General features: G+C 41.6%; 1 protein-coding gene across 2 annotated transcripts in view; it reads left to right on the top strand.

Annotated features, from left to right (window-relative positions):
* IQCK (IQ motif containing K) overlaps positions 1-20,452 on the top strand; it is a 119,658-nt gene that overhangs the window by 73,079 nt on the left and 26,127 nt on the right. For both annotated transcript variants that reach the window (XM_040635261.1, XM_008696959.2), the window contains one exon: positions 8,525-8,636. In XM_040635261.1, the coding sequence (XP_040491195.1) occupies positions 8,525-8,636 (112 nt within the window). The remainder of the gene's footprint in view (positions 1-8,524; positions 8,637-20,452) is intronic.

Below are 20,452 nucleotides of genomic sequence, written 5' to 3'. Positions count from 1 at the left end.
GAATTTCCAGATGGTGACAGCAAGAATTTTAAAACAATGTGACGCCCTACTAAGCAAGGGCCTGTGCGACTGCCCAGGGCAATGCCCCTGAAGCCAGCCCTATGTATTAGGCGCATCTGACGCACCCGGCAATTAGTACCAGCCAAATTCACGACTTTTCTGGAGTCTGTCTCTTTGAAGGGCTAATCAATTTCCCTTCAAGGCAAAGTGTATGGGTACATTGTATAGCTGTAATCTGATCCCTTCTGAGCTAAATCTTAGTGACTTAAGCCATAGCAATTGATTATTTTTCACAGTCCTGTGGGTTAACTGACTAGTTCCCCTGCTACTGATTCATGTGGCTACGTTCGGTCGGTGCGTTTAATGGTGAACACTACATTCGGGAGCTTCTACTGTGGGATGTCCCCACACAGCTCCACAGTGGGGCTCTGGGTCCGGCACTCCAGCCCCATCTGTACCACCTTGAGTGGGCACTTCTTGGCCATGATGGACCTTTCCAGCAGCATGATGGTATTCTCTGCTTGGATGATCTGGGCTGGGCCGGAAGGTCCAAGCTGGCCTCATGCACAAGTCTGGAGCCCTTCAGTTCCCCTCTACGTGACTTGTCATCCTCCAGTGCGTCAGGCCAGCTTCCTTACATTATGGAAGAAACATTCCCAAAATGGAAGCTTCAAGCCTTCCGAGGGCTAAACTCTGAAACTTGCTCAGCAGCACTTGGGTTACCTTCTGTTGGTCAAACCAAGTCATGAGGCTCACCTAGATTCAAAAGGGGAGATAGACTCCCCCATTTAATGAGAAGAATGCCATAGTTTTAAAAGGGGCAGGGATCCAGGGCACTGGGATTCGCTGGGGACATGGTGCAATAGCCCGCAAACTGAAACCTACATCAGAATTATCTAGAAGACGTGTTAACACATGGATTGTTGGGCCCCAGCGCCAGAGTATCTGAGTCAACAGGACTGGAATAGGGCCTGAGAACTTATTTCAAACTAGCTCTCAAGAGATGTCGATGCTGCTCGTTTGGAAACCACACTTTGAGAGACACTGGTGGAGGGTTAAGCGTCCATACTTTAGAGCAGTGGCTCTCAACCTTGACTGCACATTAGAAACATCGGGGCAGCTATAACTACATAAATGTCAGTTCTGGGTATCATTGGTAACAAAGAGATCAACGCGTGGTGCAATAATACGGTCTTTGGCATCACTCACTTGGCTGTAATTTAGAAATCATTGGAAAGTTCATCGAATCCCTTAAATGCTTTTGCAACTTAATCATTCCCTGATTATGTGGGTAAACAAGTACCAAGAAAAGTTGGATGAACTTTATCTCAACTGTCATCATAGAGCTGTTGGGGGAAATTCCGCTTTTTCCAAGTATGTACTGTGATATGACTTTATTATTAAAGGGACTTCGGTACAAAATAGGTGTGGCTTCCTGGGAGAAGGCCTTTCTGGAACTGCACTGAAGAGACTACCCCACCAAAAAGCAGCTGCCGTTCATGAGTCACACAGATCCTGTCTCCTGACCGCACACTTAATAGCCTGAGCTGTCCTTCTTGACTCTGATTTTCAGAATTTGCAGTAATCGACGTGGCATTGTGTAAGAACTGAGACAAAAAATGCATTCACGGTAAAGCAGTAGGTCTCCTAACATTAAGCTCATTCTTCACATTCTCTGCCATTAGAGCAGAGCTTCAGACCTTTCAGATCATTAGAATCACCTGGGATTCTTGCTGAACATACCAAGATGTTGGTTCCATGTCACACAGACTAAATCAGAACCTACAAGGCAAGAGCCTGAGACTCTATTTTTAACAGGTGCCCTAAGTGATCTCAAAATCATCAGGTAAGTTTAGGGAACTGTCTTAAAGCAATAATGTTACGTAATACATACAGAAAGATGGAAGGAGCACTAAGGGAAACTGGGGGCTATGGTTCTAATGCCCACTCAAGGATCAGAGTAGGGGCTGACAAACTAGAGCCCGGGGACCAAATCAGGCCCACTGTCTATTTTTATAAATAGTTTATTGGAACACAGCCAGGCCCATTTTTTAAAAACATGTTGTCTATGGTTGCTTTTGTGCTATAATGACAGTCATTGGGACAGAGACTATATGGCCCATAAAGCCAAAAATATTTATTATCTGACCTTTAAAAAAAATTGTATTGGCCCTTGGATAAAAAACATGACCTCAGACCTGGGCAAACTTAGAACTAAGGCCCTCAGTGACTATGAGCTCATAATAAAAAATAAACCAACAAGGAATGGAGGTGGGGGGAGTCAATGAGTACAGCCAGCTGGAAAGTCCAAGGCCTCAAGAGTGGCAATTTGAGACTATGAAATAAGTAGGTTTAAAATGATTATAGAGATTTACTTAAAAAAATTTTTTTAAGAATATAAACCTTGCTGAAAGAACAGGGCGACAAGAAAAAAAGGGATCAGATTTGAAAAAGAACTAAGTACAACCTATAAAAATGAAAACAATTAAGTGAACAGGCTAAAGCCATGCTTCTCAAACTTCAGTAAGCATCAGGATCATCTGGAGAGTTTGTTAAAACACAGATTCCTGGCCCCACTCTCTATTCAGTTCTGACTTAATCGGTCTTAGGTGGAAGCCATGAATTTGCATGTCTAATGAGCTCCCAGGTACTGCTGATGGTGCCGATCCATGGACCATACTTTGGGTGCGCGCTAAATAGCAGACAGACGCAGCTGGAGAAGTAATTGCTATCCAGGGAGAGCTGGGAGAAAGAAGCAGCAGGGAGATAGAGGTGGAAAATGTGGGAAAGCAGTTGAGACAAAGAACAAGAAGGTCAAACATGAGTCTAATAGGAATTGCAGAGGGTGACAATAGAATGAGCAGGGGAGAGGCAGTGTTGACAGAGCCACTGGGCAAGAACATCCCAGGTGAAGAAACACAAATCCCAAACTAGATTAATAAGGACAAAACTGCAGCAAAATGCTACCTGCTTAAACCGTGACATGCCAGAAGCAAAGAAGAAGCCTTATAGCTCTCTTGAAAGGATTGCCTACGAGGGAAAAACAATGAGACCAATCAGGACTTCTCATCAGCAGTAGTATCCGCCAGAAAACGGTGATGTGTATTCTCTTCAAACCCTGAGGGAAAGTAACATTCAAGAGAGAATTATATGCTCACTAAATTAACACTCGAGCAAGGGCTAAATACATTTTCAAACACATCTCTCACTGAAAGAACTTCTAAATGATGTACTTGAGTTAGAAGGAAATTGAATCTGTAAGGAAGGAGAGGGAGTGGAATGCAAGAAACAATAATGAATGAGGAAGCTGCTAGATCTAAATACACATTGACTATTATATATAATATACACACACATTCACACATGCACACACATGTACACATACTGCATGTGCATATATACACACAGATACATATAAACACACATATATATATATACAGACACATATATATACACACACCAGTGGGGGGTAAATGAGAGGAAACTAAAATACTGGATAACAATCATGAGAGTTGAGAGTGGGATGTTAAAGGTGTTCTAAAGTCCTATAACTGCTTGAGGGGAGGTTGGACAGATTCATTTTTTACCTTAAGTCTTTTATTACATTATAACAACATATTCAAGAAAAAGAATAAGAACTAACAAATCAGTAGAAGGGAAAAATGGAATTCAAGAAATTCAATGCAATTAAAAGCAGAAAAGGAAAAAAAGACGAGAGCATGATAAATAAAAAACAAGATGAGCGAGGTCAGTACAAATATATTACTGGTCACGATAAATGTAAATAGAATGAGCTCTTCTCTGATTTTTAGATTGGATTAAAAAGAAATCTGCCTCTGTGCTACAGGTAATACAAAATGACCCAGAAGAGTCGAAAGTAAAGAGGTGGGAAAAGATATACAATACAACACAAATACCAGCCAAAAGGAGAGTGAGCTTGCGTTATGAACATCAGATAAGATAGACTTTGAGAGAGAAAAAAAAAACATTTTCAGAGATAAAGCAGGTCCTTAATGATAAAGGAATATCTGGTATTTTCTATTGGGTCAGACTTTTCGTAATGCTTTTTACAACCCACTGAACTGAACTTACCATACGCTAATGTGATGAACACACCGTTTAAATAATGTTTCTCTAGAACACATTTCTACGCCTCCCTGAAAGCCCCAAGCAACTCCTAAGAGACATGCTGTCATACTACAGATGAATATCTGGGACACCTCCACAATACCCGGAAATATGTGATATCTACAGGTTTTTATAATTAGTTCCCCAAAACAATGAGGAACACTCCTAACCACCCGAATGAGAAACTAACTTTTGTTTCGTTTCACCAAAGATCTGAGAAGAGATCACAAAGCTTACTTACAGAGAGAAAACTCAATTTGTGAGAGAGTTGGAAACTGAATATTCCATTAGGTATTTGAAAGAGAATTTGCAAACATACATTTCCTTCACGTTGAAATCCACTTTTCTCAAGTACAAAATCCTTCAATATAATCATTAGTGCATCAAGTCATGGCAAGGAAGTGATAAGAACCTTCTGAGGCATCTCACACTGAGTTGGAGGTTCGCTCTTGCCAGCATTACTGAAGGGCTCTCCGTTGTGTTTTTCTCCAGCATCTTTCCAGGAACTGTAATATATTGAAAGTTTCTTTCTCCAAAGCCATTAGAAAAACTCCAGGGAATCATCCTGCAATCCAGTCATTGCTATGTTATTGTCTGTTTTGCCAAAAAGCAAGGGAAGCAACTGAGCTAAGAGGAATTCAGAAGTATAGATCTATGAAGGGCAACTTCCAAGTCCCAGCTAGTGGCCCCTCTCTTCTTCCCTGCCTGCAGTCACTGTTCAACAGCCCTGATACCTCTATACTGGCTGAGCACTGCCTAAAGTTATATAATATAAAATCATTTATGTATTCAACATTTGCAAACCCTTGGGAAGAGGTCTCACTTCCAGTTTTATGAATCACTGGCTCTTCAGCCAATTGGCTCCATGTCCTACCAGCAATTGTAGGATGCAGCCTCAGAGCTGAATTCTTATTCTTATTGCTTTTAAAAAAAAATATTTACTTATTTATTTATTTGGGAGGGGAGGGACAGAGAGAGACAATCTCAAGCAGACTCCACACTGAGTACGGAGCCTGACCTGGGGCCCGATCCCACAACCCTAAGATTATGACCTGAGCTCAGACCGAGAGTCGGACACTCAACCAGCTGAGCCACCCAGGTGCCCTCTTATTATTTTATTAGTTGATTTAAGAAATTGCTAACAGAGCGAGGGCTTACTATGGACCAGACAGTATCTCATCTTGTTTTCACCAACGCGGTGAAGGAAATATCTGTTCTATCCCCATTTTACAGATGAGGAAATCGAGGCTCAGGGAGTTTAAGTAACTTGCTCAAGGTTCCTCAGCTTGTCATTTGCAGAGCTGAGATTCAACTTCAGGCTTTCTGATCCAGAGTTGGCTCTCTTAACCAATATGGTACCCTGTTGGCTTTTATCAGAATAATAGATAATTAGGAGAATTTGATTGGTTCATGGGCATTTTTTTTTTTAGAAATTCACATCCAAATAATGAAGTTTTCTTCCTGGGCTTACCCCAAAGTCAAGTACACAATAATGTGTATAATACTCAGTGTGCCTATCTTGGAAGGGCAGATGGACTCCGTGTGGTAATTTAAAGAAGTAAAAGTAGGAAGCCACTCATAAGGGAGACTTTTTTTTAAAAAGCAATGAAATTGTTTATGTGTTAAACATTACACTGCACTCTACGGTATTTGCTGATTGGCACAACCACTGCTGTTTAAATTGATTCCGTAATCATGGCTATAATGACCGGGATTAGCCCGTTCAATGAGTGCATGCTTTCCCTAGTGCTCACAAAAGCCTTCTCTCGGGATCCAGGCTTTCCTGGTAATGAGAAGTTAACTAACAAGGCTGCCGTATTCCACTTTGGTAAATAGCAGTCCTTGGTTTGAAATGAAGGAAATCAAGAAAAAGATGAAGGGCCTCTGGCCACACAGAGGAAAATCACCCTAAACTGGTCAGCAGAGCCCTGAGAACAACTGTAGGCTTCCGGAATGATGAAGGAAATGGGTGTTTCTGTTTGTTGAATATTTAGGTAATTGAGAGTTCAAAGGATTGTAAGAAAAATTCATCAGTTATTCTTAAAGAATTCTTATTTGCCTCTCAGCAGCCTGTTACTTAAAATTGAAACACTTGTACTCCTGAAACAATATATGCTCATTGTAAACATCCCAAGCAATCCAACCAGAAAAATACGGAGTAAAAAGCAAAAGCCCTCTCCCCCATTTTCCTTCCTCCCTTAAGGAACCCACACTCTGTGTGTCCTTCCAAACTTTAAGAATACATCAATTATGCAGAAAGAATTTGACTATAAGAAAACCTTGTCAACTTGCTGATTATAATTAGTGTTAACCTTTCTTTAGTGATTCAAAAGATCCTTCACATTTATTATCATTAAGGGTATCATTTATCACAGTACAGAAATGTGGGGGTTTCTGTGTGCTTGGATCCAGATAAACAGAAGCTGGTGGGAAAGATGTAGATAATCCCCTTTTTAGCTGCCCAGGAGAGTCTGGGCTTGCTCAGCCCACAAAACAGAGATGTTGAAGGTGTCTAATCTTTTGAACATAAGACTTTAGGAAACACTGTAAAAACATTAGCTTGTAATTTAAAAGATTTGGGGGATGACCTTATGTTCTATGACATTAATATAGGGCCATCTCTGAAATTTGCATAACATTAAACTGGCATGTGTGTATACTTTATATACAAAGTACTTAATATGTATATACACACAAGTATACTTATAAAATATATACGTATATGGTCCTTTGTATGTGTAATTTTAAAAACATATTTATAGATAAATTGTATATTTTCTTTTTCTTTAAGCAAGTGTAGCTATCATTTATAAGTTCAGCAGGAAACAATCTGTCTTTTTTATTTTGGAAAAAAAAGTCATTTGTGTAGTTTTCTTAAGACAACCAAGGCACCCCGTGCCCTGGGAGAGGAAGTAATAGGAAGGACTTTATTTTTCTTGATTTCGATAAGGCCGTCTCTCCAAATGCCTCTTAGTGAGTAGAGCTCTGGGGTGCGTGGTATCAATTTGCATAAAGAAGCCAGTAACTTTCTAGAAGGAAAAGGGATTGCCATCACCCCAAGCCCAACAATGCCTGCCCTACCCCCACCCATGCCCCCACAAGTTTCCTAGTTATAAAAAGCCATGGGAGGACGCTTCTGGAGGACAACAGGACTCTTCAGAAACTAATCCAAGAAGCTTGGATCCCAATGACCAGAGTAGGAAGTCTCAAGATCCAGTGCTGGTCTAAAAGAGCAGGAGGTTGGGCCCTGGCTTTGTGACGTGATCACAATAAGCAGAACTGGACCACCATTACACTCTACCCACCTTCCCTCCATGGCTAACTCTAGTTATGCTTTGAAACTCAGCCCAGGGGTCATCTCCTCCATGAAGTGTTTCCTGAGCGCTCCAGGCTAAGTTCAGTTCCCCCTCTGTATTCCCTTGTACTCATGGATATTCTTATTCTTACCACACTTTGTTGATCTTATTCCTGTATACTCTGTGTCTCCTGCTGGGTGCTCAGCCCCTCAAGGGCAACTGAAACAGTCTGCCTACGTTTGAATCTCAACACCGTGTCCTAGCTCTGTAGCTCAGCAAGCTGCCTAAACTGAGTTTCTTCGTCTACAAAATAGGCATAATCATTCTTGCCTTATTGGGTGTTCTGATGGTTAAATTTGTAAAACACTTAACACCTGGGACATAAGTGCACAATAAATATGAGCTATGGAATAATAAAATAATACTTAAGTAATTCAAGTTATCATCAATTATCTCTTTATTGCCAATGTCTAGCACGAAGCCCAGTATGCAGTAGGCGCTCAGTGTTAACTAATTGGTGTTAAACAGAATTATGATTAATACGTTGTCTGTGATTCTTCTAGAACCAATATGGTAGCCACCAGTTATATGCCATCATTGAGCACTTGAAATGTGTCTAGCCCAAACAGAGATGTGCTGTAACTGTAAAATATACTAAATGTTGAAGACTTGGTATGGAAAACAGAGAGTAAAATACCTCATAAATAATTTTTGTATTCATAACATGTTGAAATACTATTTTGGATCTTTGAGGTTAAATATATTCTTAAAAATAATCTCACTGGCTCATTTTTACTTTTTAAAATGAAACTGCAAGGAAATTTAAAATTTCACACGTGGCTGTAATCATATTTCTATTGGACAGCACAGACCTAGAATGTTCTCAACCTACCATTATTACAGCAAATCCTTACACAACCTCATTTACACTCAAATTTTACATAAGCTTCAGGAGTTTAGATAAATCGTTTAGAACACGGATTCACTTAGAATCCAAAGTTTATCCAGTTAATTTGTAAATGATTTTCCATGCAGAGTTAACAAGCTAATGTATAGACGTATTTTTGAAAAGGAACTAAAGCTTTGTGGGCGTTTTCCAGGTTCGGTGTGATCCTGAGATTCAAGACTTGCGTCAATGGCAGAAGAAACTGCGTGAAGACAAGCACATTCGCCAGCGAGTCAAGATTTTCTGGGCCAAACAGGAACAGAAAGGTCAGTTGTTTAATTCACAGTCCTTAGTTTATTTAGGAAAAGCCTGCGTCTTAGCCCAGGCTCAAGAAGGAAGCCCTCTGAGTTCTTATCGGGTCCTTGTGTCTGCAGGGAACTCAGTTTGTGTGGAGGGGAAAGTGGCTGCATATTAAGATTCTGCTCTGGAATGAGCAGGGTGAGGTGACATCATTTACATGGGCATTTTCCTTACTCAGGGACAAACTCAGTGTCATCCTGTGTCTGCAGGTCTCTTTGGTTAAGCTATAAGACATCAAGGATAACCCCTCATTTTGGAAGCACAGTGTCCATCAGTGAGATGGGTGGTTATCTTTTTTAAGTTGTTGATTATGTGTCTGAACTGAAATGATGCATTATGCTTGTCCTCTCCCCTTTTGTGGGAAATTAAACACGTGCGCGTGCACACACACACACACACACACACACACACACACTGATGTACTAAGAGTAACAAGCACCCTGTCATATGCAAGTGTCACCATTTTGTCCTATTTGCTTTCCACACTTTTTATTATAAAACTTTAAGTTACTACATATTTACAATAGGAAAATTAGAAAAACAGCCAACAAGGGGGGAAAAAACAGAAATCCCTCCACTGTTAATATTTTGGCGTATATCCTGCTATGCTTTTTCCAGTGCAAACAGGTAAAATAAATATCCATTCATATTTTATTAAACACTGGATTCTACATTATTACATTCTGTCACATAATCTACCTTGTCACTGAACATACTCAGAACATCATTCTGGTCAACAACTAGAGAGCAGCATTGTGAAGTTTAACAGTTGCGTGGTCTGGATTTAGCATCATTTATTCAACCAACAACATGGAAGAAGACTAATGATATATTATTAAGTGGAAAAGAATCACAGAACCGTAAGTTTTTATCCATATTAAAAGCATATACAGGGAAACATGGAGATGTCTAAACAGCGTGGAAGAATACAGTAATGATAGTTACCTTCAGGATTTGGACAAGGTAGGAAGAGGTGCTCGGTTGGAATCTTTTAGATAAGTTCATAGTACTTTACAGTTTATGAAAAAAGAATCCTCCTCACCTCAGCAGGCTACAGGCCATCCATACTTGGAGTCCTCTCACCTCCCCACCCTGCCCTGAACCTGTCCCCGTCACTAGGCTGCAGCCCTTCCAGACTTTTCTGTTCTTGTCATATGCCAGTGCCTCCCTCACCTGGGAGACTCTGTACTTTCTATTTTTTTTCTGTCAAATCACCCATCCCCAGCTACTTCTCATCATCCGGGCCTGGGGCATGACCTCCTCAAAGGCCCTTCCCCAGAGACCAGGAACCAGTCTACTGAACAATCTTAGCATGGTGGAATCTAAACAAAAGCTTCCTCTCTTTCCAATCCCTTCATGGCATATAGGGTGGATTCCATGTCTTTTCAGTATGCTCTAATTTCAGAAAGCCCAGTCTAGTTTAAAATTTCAATCTCAGATCCAATTTAATGCTTACTCAACCCCCTCTGCCCTCCATTCGTGGGGATGGGAGTGGGGGAAAGAAGTGTTAGATCTTTCACACTTCTACACTTGCCTCTTCTGGATCCCTTTCTCCTCCAGTGGGATGGGTGGGAAGGAGGAGATACAGGGGCATCCATCTCTTCACTGTCTATTTTGATCCTCCCTTGGTTGCTGCTTCTCTGGCTAAGGCTACCACTCATGTCCTGTGGGCAGGCATCTCCATGATGACTCTCTGACTCCTGTATTTCGTATGATTCTACCTGAGGGGGAAACAGTAGGTGGCAGAACACCCCTCTGGGGGGGGTTGTCCCTGGGTGGCTCAGTCGTTAAGTGTCTGCCTTTGGCTCAGGGCATGATCCTGGTGTTCTGGGATCGAGCCCCACATCAGGCTCCTCTGCTGGGAGCCTGCTTCTTCCTCTCCCACTCCCCCTGCTTATGTTCCCTCTCTCGCTGGCTGCCTCTCTCTCTGTCAAGTAAATAAATAAAATCTTAAAAAAAAAAAAAAAAAGAACACCACTCTGGGGATTTGGCTCTGTCTCTACCTCTTACACCTCTGCCAGTCTACTCTTAGCCTTCTACTCTTGGGGTCTCCTTACCCAGTGGCCAGCCCTCTTGGTCAGGGCATTAGGAACATAGTTCAAGTTACCTCCCAGCGTCCACCTGACCCACAGGAAACCAATAGTGGACGTGCAGACTTCTCCATGGCCCTCCTTCTCTCTGCCCCAGTGTGCCTACCCAGATCACATTGAACCTACTCAGATAGACATAGAGGAATGATCTAGATGTAAATCTACCCTTAAAGCAGATGTTCAACCAAATCATGAGACACCCCCAATCTTTTTTAGTTGTTCTCTTGGATTCGCCCTCCCTTGCCTTAGGGCTTGAGTTGGGGGAAGCACTCATTCTTGTCTAAGAGAGGAGAGAAAAGCACAGTACTCTTCTTTAAGCCAGTAATTCTCAATCTTTTTAAGCTGTGACCCAGTAAGAAATTCATTATAATAAATTTATTATAATTTATATTACAATCTCATACATACCCTCCTGTTCTTTTTTTTTTTTTAAGATTTTATTTATTTATTGGACAGAGAGACACAGCAAGAGAGGGAACACCAGCAGGGCAAGTGGGAGAGGGAGAGGGAGAAGCAGGCTTTCTGCTGAGCAGGGAGCCCGATGTGGAGCTCGATCCCAGGACCCTGCGATCATGACCTGAGCTGAAGGCAGATGCCTAACAACTGAGCCACCCAGGCGCCCCACACCCTCCTGTTCTAGTGAGGTTTTATTTTTGATTTTTTTTTTTAAGATTTTTTTTATTTATTTATTTGACAGAGACAGCCAGCGAGAGAGGGAACACAAGCAGGGGGAGTGGGAGAGGAAGAAGCAGGCTCCCAGCAGAGGAGCCCGATGTGGGACTCAATCCTGGAACGCCGGGATCACGCCCTGAGCCGAAGGCAGACGCTTTAACGACTGCGCTACCCAGGCGCCCCTGATTTTTTTTTTTTTTAAATGCTGGACTTGACCCAGTAGATCAATTTCATGACCTTTACCCTTCATTGTGTCTTTACCCATGCTTTGACACATACTGCACTGGTCTACTACTCCACTGCTCCTACAACTGCTTATTCCCCTTTCCTTCCCAGAGCCATCTACTTAGGTAATGATTGAGACCGTTCTTTATAGACAATGGTTCTTAATACTGGCTGCACATTTGAATCACCTTCAGAGCGTTCTGTAAAACCAGTGCCATTGATAGAAAATTCTAGAAGCAATGAGCACTCTTAGTGCCCAGATCTTGGTTTCTAAGTACCCTTCATTCTAAACAGAATTAAAGTTTCTTAGGGAAATGGCTGATTCCAGGGCTGGGGCAAGGAAAGTAGAAGATAAGCCTAGAACATCTTATGCCAGAAAATAAAGATGGGGACATGGGAAAAGAATACATGCTCTCGCTTGTCTCACTGAGCAAATATGGGACAATTTAAGTGTCAAAATTAACAGTGACAGTGAGGTGCCAGGGTAACTCAGTTGGTTAAGCATCCAACTCTTGGTTTTGGCTCAGGTCATGAGATGGAGCCCCTGCATCTTCTGGCTCCTCGCTCAGCAGGGAGTCTGTTTCCCCTTTCTTTCTCTCTGCTCCTCCCCTTGCTCATGCACTCTTTCTCTTTCAAATAAGTAAATAAATCTTTTTAAAAAATTTAACAGTGACAGTAATGAATTTTAACTCATTGACAAATAGGGAGAAGAGGTAGTTTTCCTTACATTAGAAAGCCAACTAATACATTTAGAAATAGAACGATATTAAAAAGTCACCAACTTGTAACCATATTAGTAAATAATTAACTCAGGCAAGAATCATCAGTTCTTGCTAAAGCCATTGAGTGAAAGTTTGATGAGGAATATGATATTTAGAGTCTCAAAATATCCCTCTACAAAGTAGTCATTAAACAAAGGGAAAAATATTAACCTTGCATCAGAGAAACCTGGCAGACCCACCTTCACCAAGTGTTCAAAACTAGTATACCAATACTGGGACAAGCTGACATAATGTGCCTCCTGGTATGATGTACTAAGAAGGACACTCATCACATATGCTTATGCACTATTCCTGTCAAAACACATAACTTGAATCTAATCATGGGGAAACATCGGACAAACCCAAATTGAAGGACACACACCAAAATAACTGATTTGGACTCTTAAAAAATGCCAGTGTCAAGAAAGACCAAGACTAAAGGAGAACCAAGGGGACATGACAGCTAAACACAACACATGATCTTAGATTCAATCCTGGATGGGAAAAAAATTCTATGAAAGACATTATTGAGACAATTAGCAAACTTTGAATATACCTTTATATAAATAACTACACAGCACTATCAAATTTCCTCATTTTTAAAAAGATTTTATTTATTTACTTGAGAGAGAGTGAGAGAGAGCACAAGCAGGGAGAGCTGCAGAGGGAGAGGGAGAAGCAGGCTCCCACTTAGCAGGGAGGCCGACGCGGTGCTCAATTCCAGGACCCCGAGATCATGACCTGAGCCGAAGGCAGACACTTAACTGACTGAGCCACCCAGGCGCCCCAAAAACACAATCTTTAAAAAAAAAAAAAAAAAAAAAAACCTCATTCTTAAGATACATGCTGAAAGTTTTAGGGATCAAAGGATATGATATGTAGCTTAACCTCAAATGATTCAGAAAAAAAGAATGTGCAACACACATATGTACATATGCATACACAGAGAGAAAACAGTAAGGCACAGTATAAACTACTGGTGAACTTGGGGGTTCTGTGGATGATTATTGCAACTTTTCTGTAAAGTCAAAATTATTTCAAAATTATAAGTCAAAAAATACCAGTGCCTCACGTCCACAGGTTCTGACCTGACGGTTTTGGGTTGAGCCCCAGACATCTGGGGTAACATTAAGTTTCCAGGTTCTCCTGGTCAGCCAGAGGTCAGCCAGATACCCTAAGGAGGAGCCGGATCTGCAGTTGTTTCATGCTCTCTTTCAAATGTGGAATCCTGGGGCACCTGGATGGCTCAGTCGGTTAAGCATCTGCCTTCGGCTCGGGTCATGATCCCAGGGTCCTGGGATCAAGTTCCGCATCAGGCTCCCTGCTTCATGGGGAGCCTGCTTCTCCCTCTGCCTCTCTCTCTGTCTCTCATGAATAAATAAATAAATAAATAATTTTTAAAAGATTTTATTTATTTGACAGAGAGAGACACAGTGAGAGTGGGAACACAAGCAGGGGGAGTGGGAGAGGGAGAAGCAGGCTTCCTGCCAAGCAGGGAGCCAATGTGGGGCTGGATCCCAGGACCCTGGGATCACAACCTGAGCCGAAGGCAGACATTTAATGACTGAGTCACTCAGGTGCCCCCAAATAAAATATTTTTAATAAATAAATAAATAAAATAAAATATGGAGTCCTCCAAAATAAAAAATAAAATAAAATAAATAGAGCAATTCATAAAAAAAAACATTAAAGTAAATAAAATGTGGAGTCCTCTAAGCCTGCATGCCCTGAGCCCCGGGCAAGAGGAGTCCTCTGTTATTTGTTTACTTGGCAGTTATGTGTCTTCCTTATTAAAGTATAAGCTTCCTGAGGACAAAGACCTGTCCTAGGACAGTGCCCGGCACAAAGTGAGCACCAAATAAATATTGGTGGAATGATCGAGTGAGGAAATTGATGAGCAGGTCCAGTCCTGAGGCTTAAACGAGCCTATGTACACTGCCTGGGGTACAGGGCCTGGTGCTGAGTAAGAGCTCATCAGATTGGCAGTGTTCAAGCCGTGTTACAGTTTAACCCTTGCTAGGAAGCAGCTTGAGCTGTTCCTGGCAGGCTCAGGGCCGGCCTCTCCTCCATGCACAACTGCCGTTTCATTTCACTTCACAATTGGAAGACAATCAAGGCTGTAATCAGTTTAAAGGTCAGGGAAAGAGCAGCGTGCCTATTTATTTCCGTTGTTTCTTATTCTTTTGAGTTGATTTGCTGTCTGTTGACAGATTGATTTGGCTTGCTGTGTAGCAGGGAGAGCAGCCGGGATTTCATGTGTGTCATACAGCCGGCAGCGGAGGGACAGAGTGAAAGCAGTCCCATGTTGGCCACCTGCTGCTTGCATCCCTTGCGGCCTTTGCAGGGCTCCAGAAGGAGCCATCCTTTCCAAACAAGATGGGGTTCAGGAAATGCCCCAGTGGGAACTCATGGATAAATTTCCCATTTACAATAAGACTGAAATGGCCTTCAGGGGAAAAAGCCAATTCTAAACACTGTCCCCAGAACTGTAGTCAGCTAAGAAGGAAGGCGGTACAGTGCAGTGGGTAAAGGACAGCATTTTGGAATGTGTGTGACCCTGATGTAGTTAACTTCATTAAGCCTCAGTTGTCCCGTGTACAAAATGGGACTGATGATGGTATCTGTCTCATCTGGTAGTTGTTAAAATGTTACAAGAGATGATCTTTAGAACAAGTCCTGGCACATCATTCCCACAAATGCTGGTTATTGTCATGATTAGTATTATTAAAATATGTGTGTGCTTTTAAACAACCTTGTTGCTTTCCTCCACTAGACTCTAAGTTCCACGCGGTTCCATGAGGGGACTGTGTTTGTCTTGTTCATTGTGGTGCCCCCAGCTTAGCACAGGGCCTGGCAAAGAGCATGCAGTCTACACACATATGGTGGATGGAGCTCTGGGCTTCATTTTACAGATGAATTAGTAGAGGCCCAAGAAGGTAGAGGGACTTGCCCAAGGTCACACAGCCAGAGGAGGCCCCAGTGTTCCCTTTTACTGTCCAGCATCCTAACATTTACCGGGGAAAGACACGGAGAGAGAAGATGCTCCCTTGGGTTATGCTGTCAGACCAAACCTCTCAGGAATCCTCCTGAACATGACACATGGCCTGTCCTATTTCTTATGACCTAGGCCTTGGGTTCTTGCTGTTTGTGTTGACTGGAGCCCCTAAGTAAGGGCTGAGTTGCTAGAAATGGTACAATCTGCCCACCAAGGGAAATTGTTCCCTTCATTTTCTTACATTCGGGCACTACCAAATTACTTACTTAACCTTATGAATTTGGGTAATGTGAAGGTTTAGAAAATAAATCCCCCCCAGCCAAGGTGACACTGTAATTAGACCCCAAAGACCTCTGATGAAGCAATTAATGTTAAGCCCATGATAATTCTCCTTTACACTTGTAGTAAAGAAAAAAATGGAATGATTGCAAATAAAAATGGTTTCTCAACTTTATCTAAAAAACCCGCAAACTGATCTGTGTACAGATCCAACAAACAAACATAATAGATTTTTTGAGTGGATGCCATTGTACCCATATTGTGTTTGGTATTTATAGTATGAATACATTTTGCCAAGTTCATTTCTTGAAGCAACCTTGGTGCAGACAGGAGGTCTGAGGGAGAATAGTGTCAGCTGTCAGGGTAGAGTCGTTGTCATATATAGCTCGTCTCACGTTACACTGAGTCAGAGGCCCTCCCAAACAGGATTTTCTTCTAGGACAGAAATGGTGTGAAGTTATCCTCAAGTCTCTATCCATCGGGACAGTTGCCGGAATTATTTTAAAATGTGTGTGACTGGAATTGCAGCCAATATAATTCCAAACAAGATGCCTAAGTCATTTTTGAGATGTGGTCAAAAATCCCTTCTCGATTAATAGTGTATTCTTAGCTTCGTATACTCAGTAATTGTTTTCAAATGTGCCTTGTAATTGAATGGCCGTATTTTATTTGGAAATCTAGTATGAGTAGGAAGAAAGAAGCTATAGAAATTGTTCCTATAACATTGGGTTACATTTTCCTGTGTGTGTATTCTTCATGTATATGTAAATACTTTTTAAATGACTTTATCACTTCTTGTTGGTATTTTAAAGAAAGGGATGGAGGAGGTTGACCTGTCAAAGGAAATAGATTATTTACTTTTGTTTGCTTACCTGTTTATTCCCTACCTCATTCCAAGAGTGCTTCACAGTATCTTACAGAAACTTGTACAATATAACATTTTTAGATAAATGTGGTAATTGGGTTGGGGAAAAATTAAAAGTCGAGAAAAAGTTAAGCCACAAAATGTAGTAAGCAAAATACTTACTCCAAGTCCTATACTTGCTGAAGATTTTTTAGAGAGAAAACAAAGAGGGAAATAGGATTTGTTACATAATTCACAGTGACTGTAAGAAAAAAGACAAGCTAGTTGTTCAGGAAACAACTGGGCCCTTCCCTAATACTTATGCAATGTGAATAATAACCTCCAGAATGTTCCTATAATAAATAGAAATAGGCTCTGAGCTTCCTAGAAGCCACAACAATGAAGAAAATAGGATCATTGTATTATTTAATTGTGTCTTCAAGATGAAAAATGTTCTTGGAAGCACACTTATTCCTGGAACTGAGATTTTTTTTCTTTCGTTAAGAGGACACTAGGAAAAGACAAAGCCTAGGGTGGGGGTCAGGGTAGAAATCAGAGACATTTCTTTTTCTGACTTTAAATCTAATATTTTAAGTTTAGATTGCAATGACAAATCTTAACTGTTAGGATTAGGTTTTAAGGATAGTCTTAAAATAAGTACCTCATCTTGGCCACACCACCTGACCTTAGGATACCCCTGGAACTTAGTTCTTAGAGCAGAGAAGGATATCTGAAACTAAGAAGTAGCTGTAGTTTATTGGGCACATACCATATGCCAGACACTGTACTAAGCACCTTATGTTTCCATGTACCCTCACACCTCCTCTGTCAGAGAAAGGACATTATCTCCATTGTACAGATGTGGAAACCAGGGCAGGGAGACTATGACTCACACAAGGTCACAGCCAGTAGGGCAAGACCAGGAACTCGAACCCAGATCTGCCTGATGCCAGGGAACCTAAGGCCATCTCATGCCATGTTGTCCAGCTACTTGAAACTGTGTGCCCAGAAGTGCATGTTGGTCCAGTGCCAAGCTTTCCAGCAGGGTACCAGGAACCCCAGGCTGGACGGTGGGCAGCATCTGGCCATGCCTTCCACCCTGCATGCTAACACTGAAACAGCCACAGACCACTGAATAGGGGAGGTTTGGAGATAGGGAAGGCTGAGTTCCTAGTCCAAAGGCTGCAGGATCTATAAACGTGTTTCTGGGAGACATATCCATTCGAGCAGGAAGACAGGGGTAAGTGGATAAGGATGAGGATGTTCTTTTCTCCCTCCTTCCAAATACACTGCCCAGCTACAGATGAGGAGTAGGGAAGGACTTCACCACCAAAGAGGATAGCCGGGTGCAGAGAACACTAGCCTGTGGCTCAAGAGGTGGATTCTGGCATTAGCTATAGCCCATTGTGACTAACAAGCATAATCTGTCACATAACAATGATACATGTTAAAATAATCAGTGACTTGGGACACCTGGGTGGCACAGCGGTTAAGCGTCTGCCTTCGGCTCAGGGCATGATCCCGGCGTTATGGGATCGAGCCCCACATCAGGCTTCTCCAATGGGAGCCTGCTTCTTCCTCTCCCACTCCCCCTGCTTGTGTTCCCTCTCTCACTGGCTGTCTCTCTGTCAAATAAATAAATAAAATCTTAAATAATAATAATAATAATCAGTGACTTATTTTCCAGAGGCAATTACTATTAAGTGGGTCGACCCCTCGGGTTTCTTCATCTATATATAAATATATATGCATATATATTTATAAACATGGAACCATATTATATACGTTGTACTGCAACATGCTTTTTCCTTCACTTGGGAACGTATCATTGACATCTTTACATGCTAGAAATTCTAATACCAATTCCAACATGTTGCAGGGGGGGCCTTTCTACACCACCGAGAAACAATTCTCTGATTCAACTCAACTCTGACACTTATCGACCCAGAGATAGCATCAGACCCCACAGATTAAGGGCTCTGTGGTGCAGGACCACCCCTCTTCAGACAATCCCAAATCCAAATTGTTACCCGTGCTTCTGACTGAGCGGGGCAGTTTGGAGCTTCCCATAACCCCCTCCTTGGATTCAATTAATTTTCTGGGGCAGCTCGCAGAACTCAGAAAACTAGCTTACTCACTAGATTACTGGTTTATTACAGAGGATATATTAAAGGATACGAATCAGCAGCCAGATGGAGAGATAAAAGGGAGAGAGAGAGAGGTCCCCAACAAAAGAACTTCTGTCCTCACAGAGTTTAGGGCTTGGCATGGTGGCACATGGAATTGTTCTGGCATCCCCATCTGGAAGTCTCTGAACCCTGTCCTTTGGGTTTTCATGGAGTCTTTGTTGGATAGGCACATTTGATTAAATCATTGGCCATTGGTGATTGATTCAACCTCCAGCATCCTTCCCCTCCCTGGAGGTCAGAGGGGTGAGACTGAAAGTTCTAATCCTCTAGTCACATGGTTGGTTTTCCTGGCAACCAGCCATCGTTGGGTGAGTCCAAAAGTCTTTCATTAACATAACAAAAGACACCTTCGACAGTCCTCCTCACTTGGGAGATTCAAGGGTTTTTAGGAGCTCTGTGCCAGAAATGCAGAAGAAAACAAATACATATTTCTTAATATAAATCACAGTATCACACCTGCCAATATATATAGATTATCTCATAATGTTTTTGTGGGTCCATAAAAATGATCAATCTGTACCATACTTTTTTTTTTTTAAGATTTTATTTATTTATTTGACAGAAAGACAGCCAGCGAGAGAGGGAACACAGTAGGGGGAGTGGGAGAGGAAGAAGCAGGCTCCTAGGGGAGGAGCCTGATGTGGGGCTCGATCCCAGAACACCAGGATCACGCCCTGAGCCGAAGGCAGACGCTTAACGACTGGGCCACCCAGGCGCCCCTGTACCATACTTTTTTTTTAAGCCAATCCCTATAAATGGATATTCAGCATGTATTATGAACAATGCTTCCATGGACGTTTTTGTAGATTTATTCTTGCTTACTTATAGAAGTATTTTTATAGGATAAAGTCGTAGGAATGAAGTCACTGGTTCAAAGGACGTGCGTATATTAAGTTGAGACAGTGACCACCATATTGTCATCCAAAACTGTTGCATCAATTTGCACTTAATGCCACCAGCCCACTTTGGAACTTTTGATGGGTGATGTAATCTTAGTGTTTCGTTTTCCCTACTTGTAAAATGAGAATGATTATGCCTTGGGAATAATTTGAAATGAGGTCATCACTTTGATAATACCATGGCTCTTTATTTATTTTTTAATACCATGGCTCTTTAAGAACTATATCAATATCTCTAAGGTGTCACTTTCACCTTAATTTTTTTCTCTTATATCTCCTCAAACCTTAGTTCCTTCTCCATTTTAACCTGTGAAAGAAATAAATATTTGATTAAAAGAAATCTAGTGACTTCATGCCTTGGTATTACTTTCATTGGTTCTGTTTTAAGACTCACCAGTGGGTGGAGATGTTTGGATGACACCAACTTTCATACATATTTTTTCATTAAAAATTTGTCAAAGTCTGCACAGCTAGGACATGCCTTTTATTGAAATGCTTAAAGATCCCCTACTATTCTGCTGAAATTAAAAACTAAAGTAACGGGTGATTTCCTTTTTTTAAATGGTCTGCCCCACAAGTTCAAGATCCCAAATTTAAGTTTATGTAAACGGATGTTTCCAACTTCCGTAGCTTCCGTTCCTTCATCTGATCGTCCAGCATTCTTCTTTGTAGTTCTCTAGATACAGAATGCTTTGGTAGGATCTAGATAAACCTCCCAACTTCTGGAAGTCTCTTGGAACCAGATTGGATTAAGTTTTCCATTTACCAATGGCTGTAACCTTGTGCAGGTTGCTTAATCTCTCTCACTCAGTTTGAGGGGCAATAAAG

The sequence above is a fragment of the Ursus maritimus genome, unplaced genomic scaffold, assembly GCF_017311325.1.
Source record: "Ursus maritimus isolate PB19 unplaced genomic scaffold, ASM1731132v1 scaffold_2, whole genome shotgun sequence".
NCBI classification, from domain to species: Eukaryota; Metazoa; Chordata; class Mammalia; order Carnivora; family Ursidae; genus Ursus; species Ursus maritimus.
The sequence above is the reverse complement of the archived record's forward strand: the minus strand, read 5'-3'. Positions and strand labels throughout refer to the sequence as shown.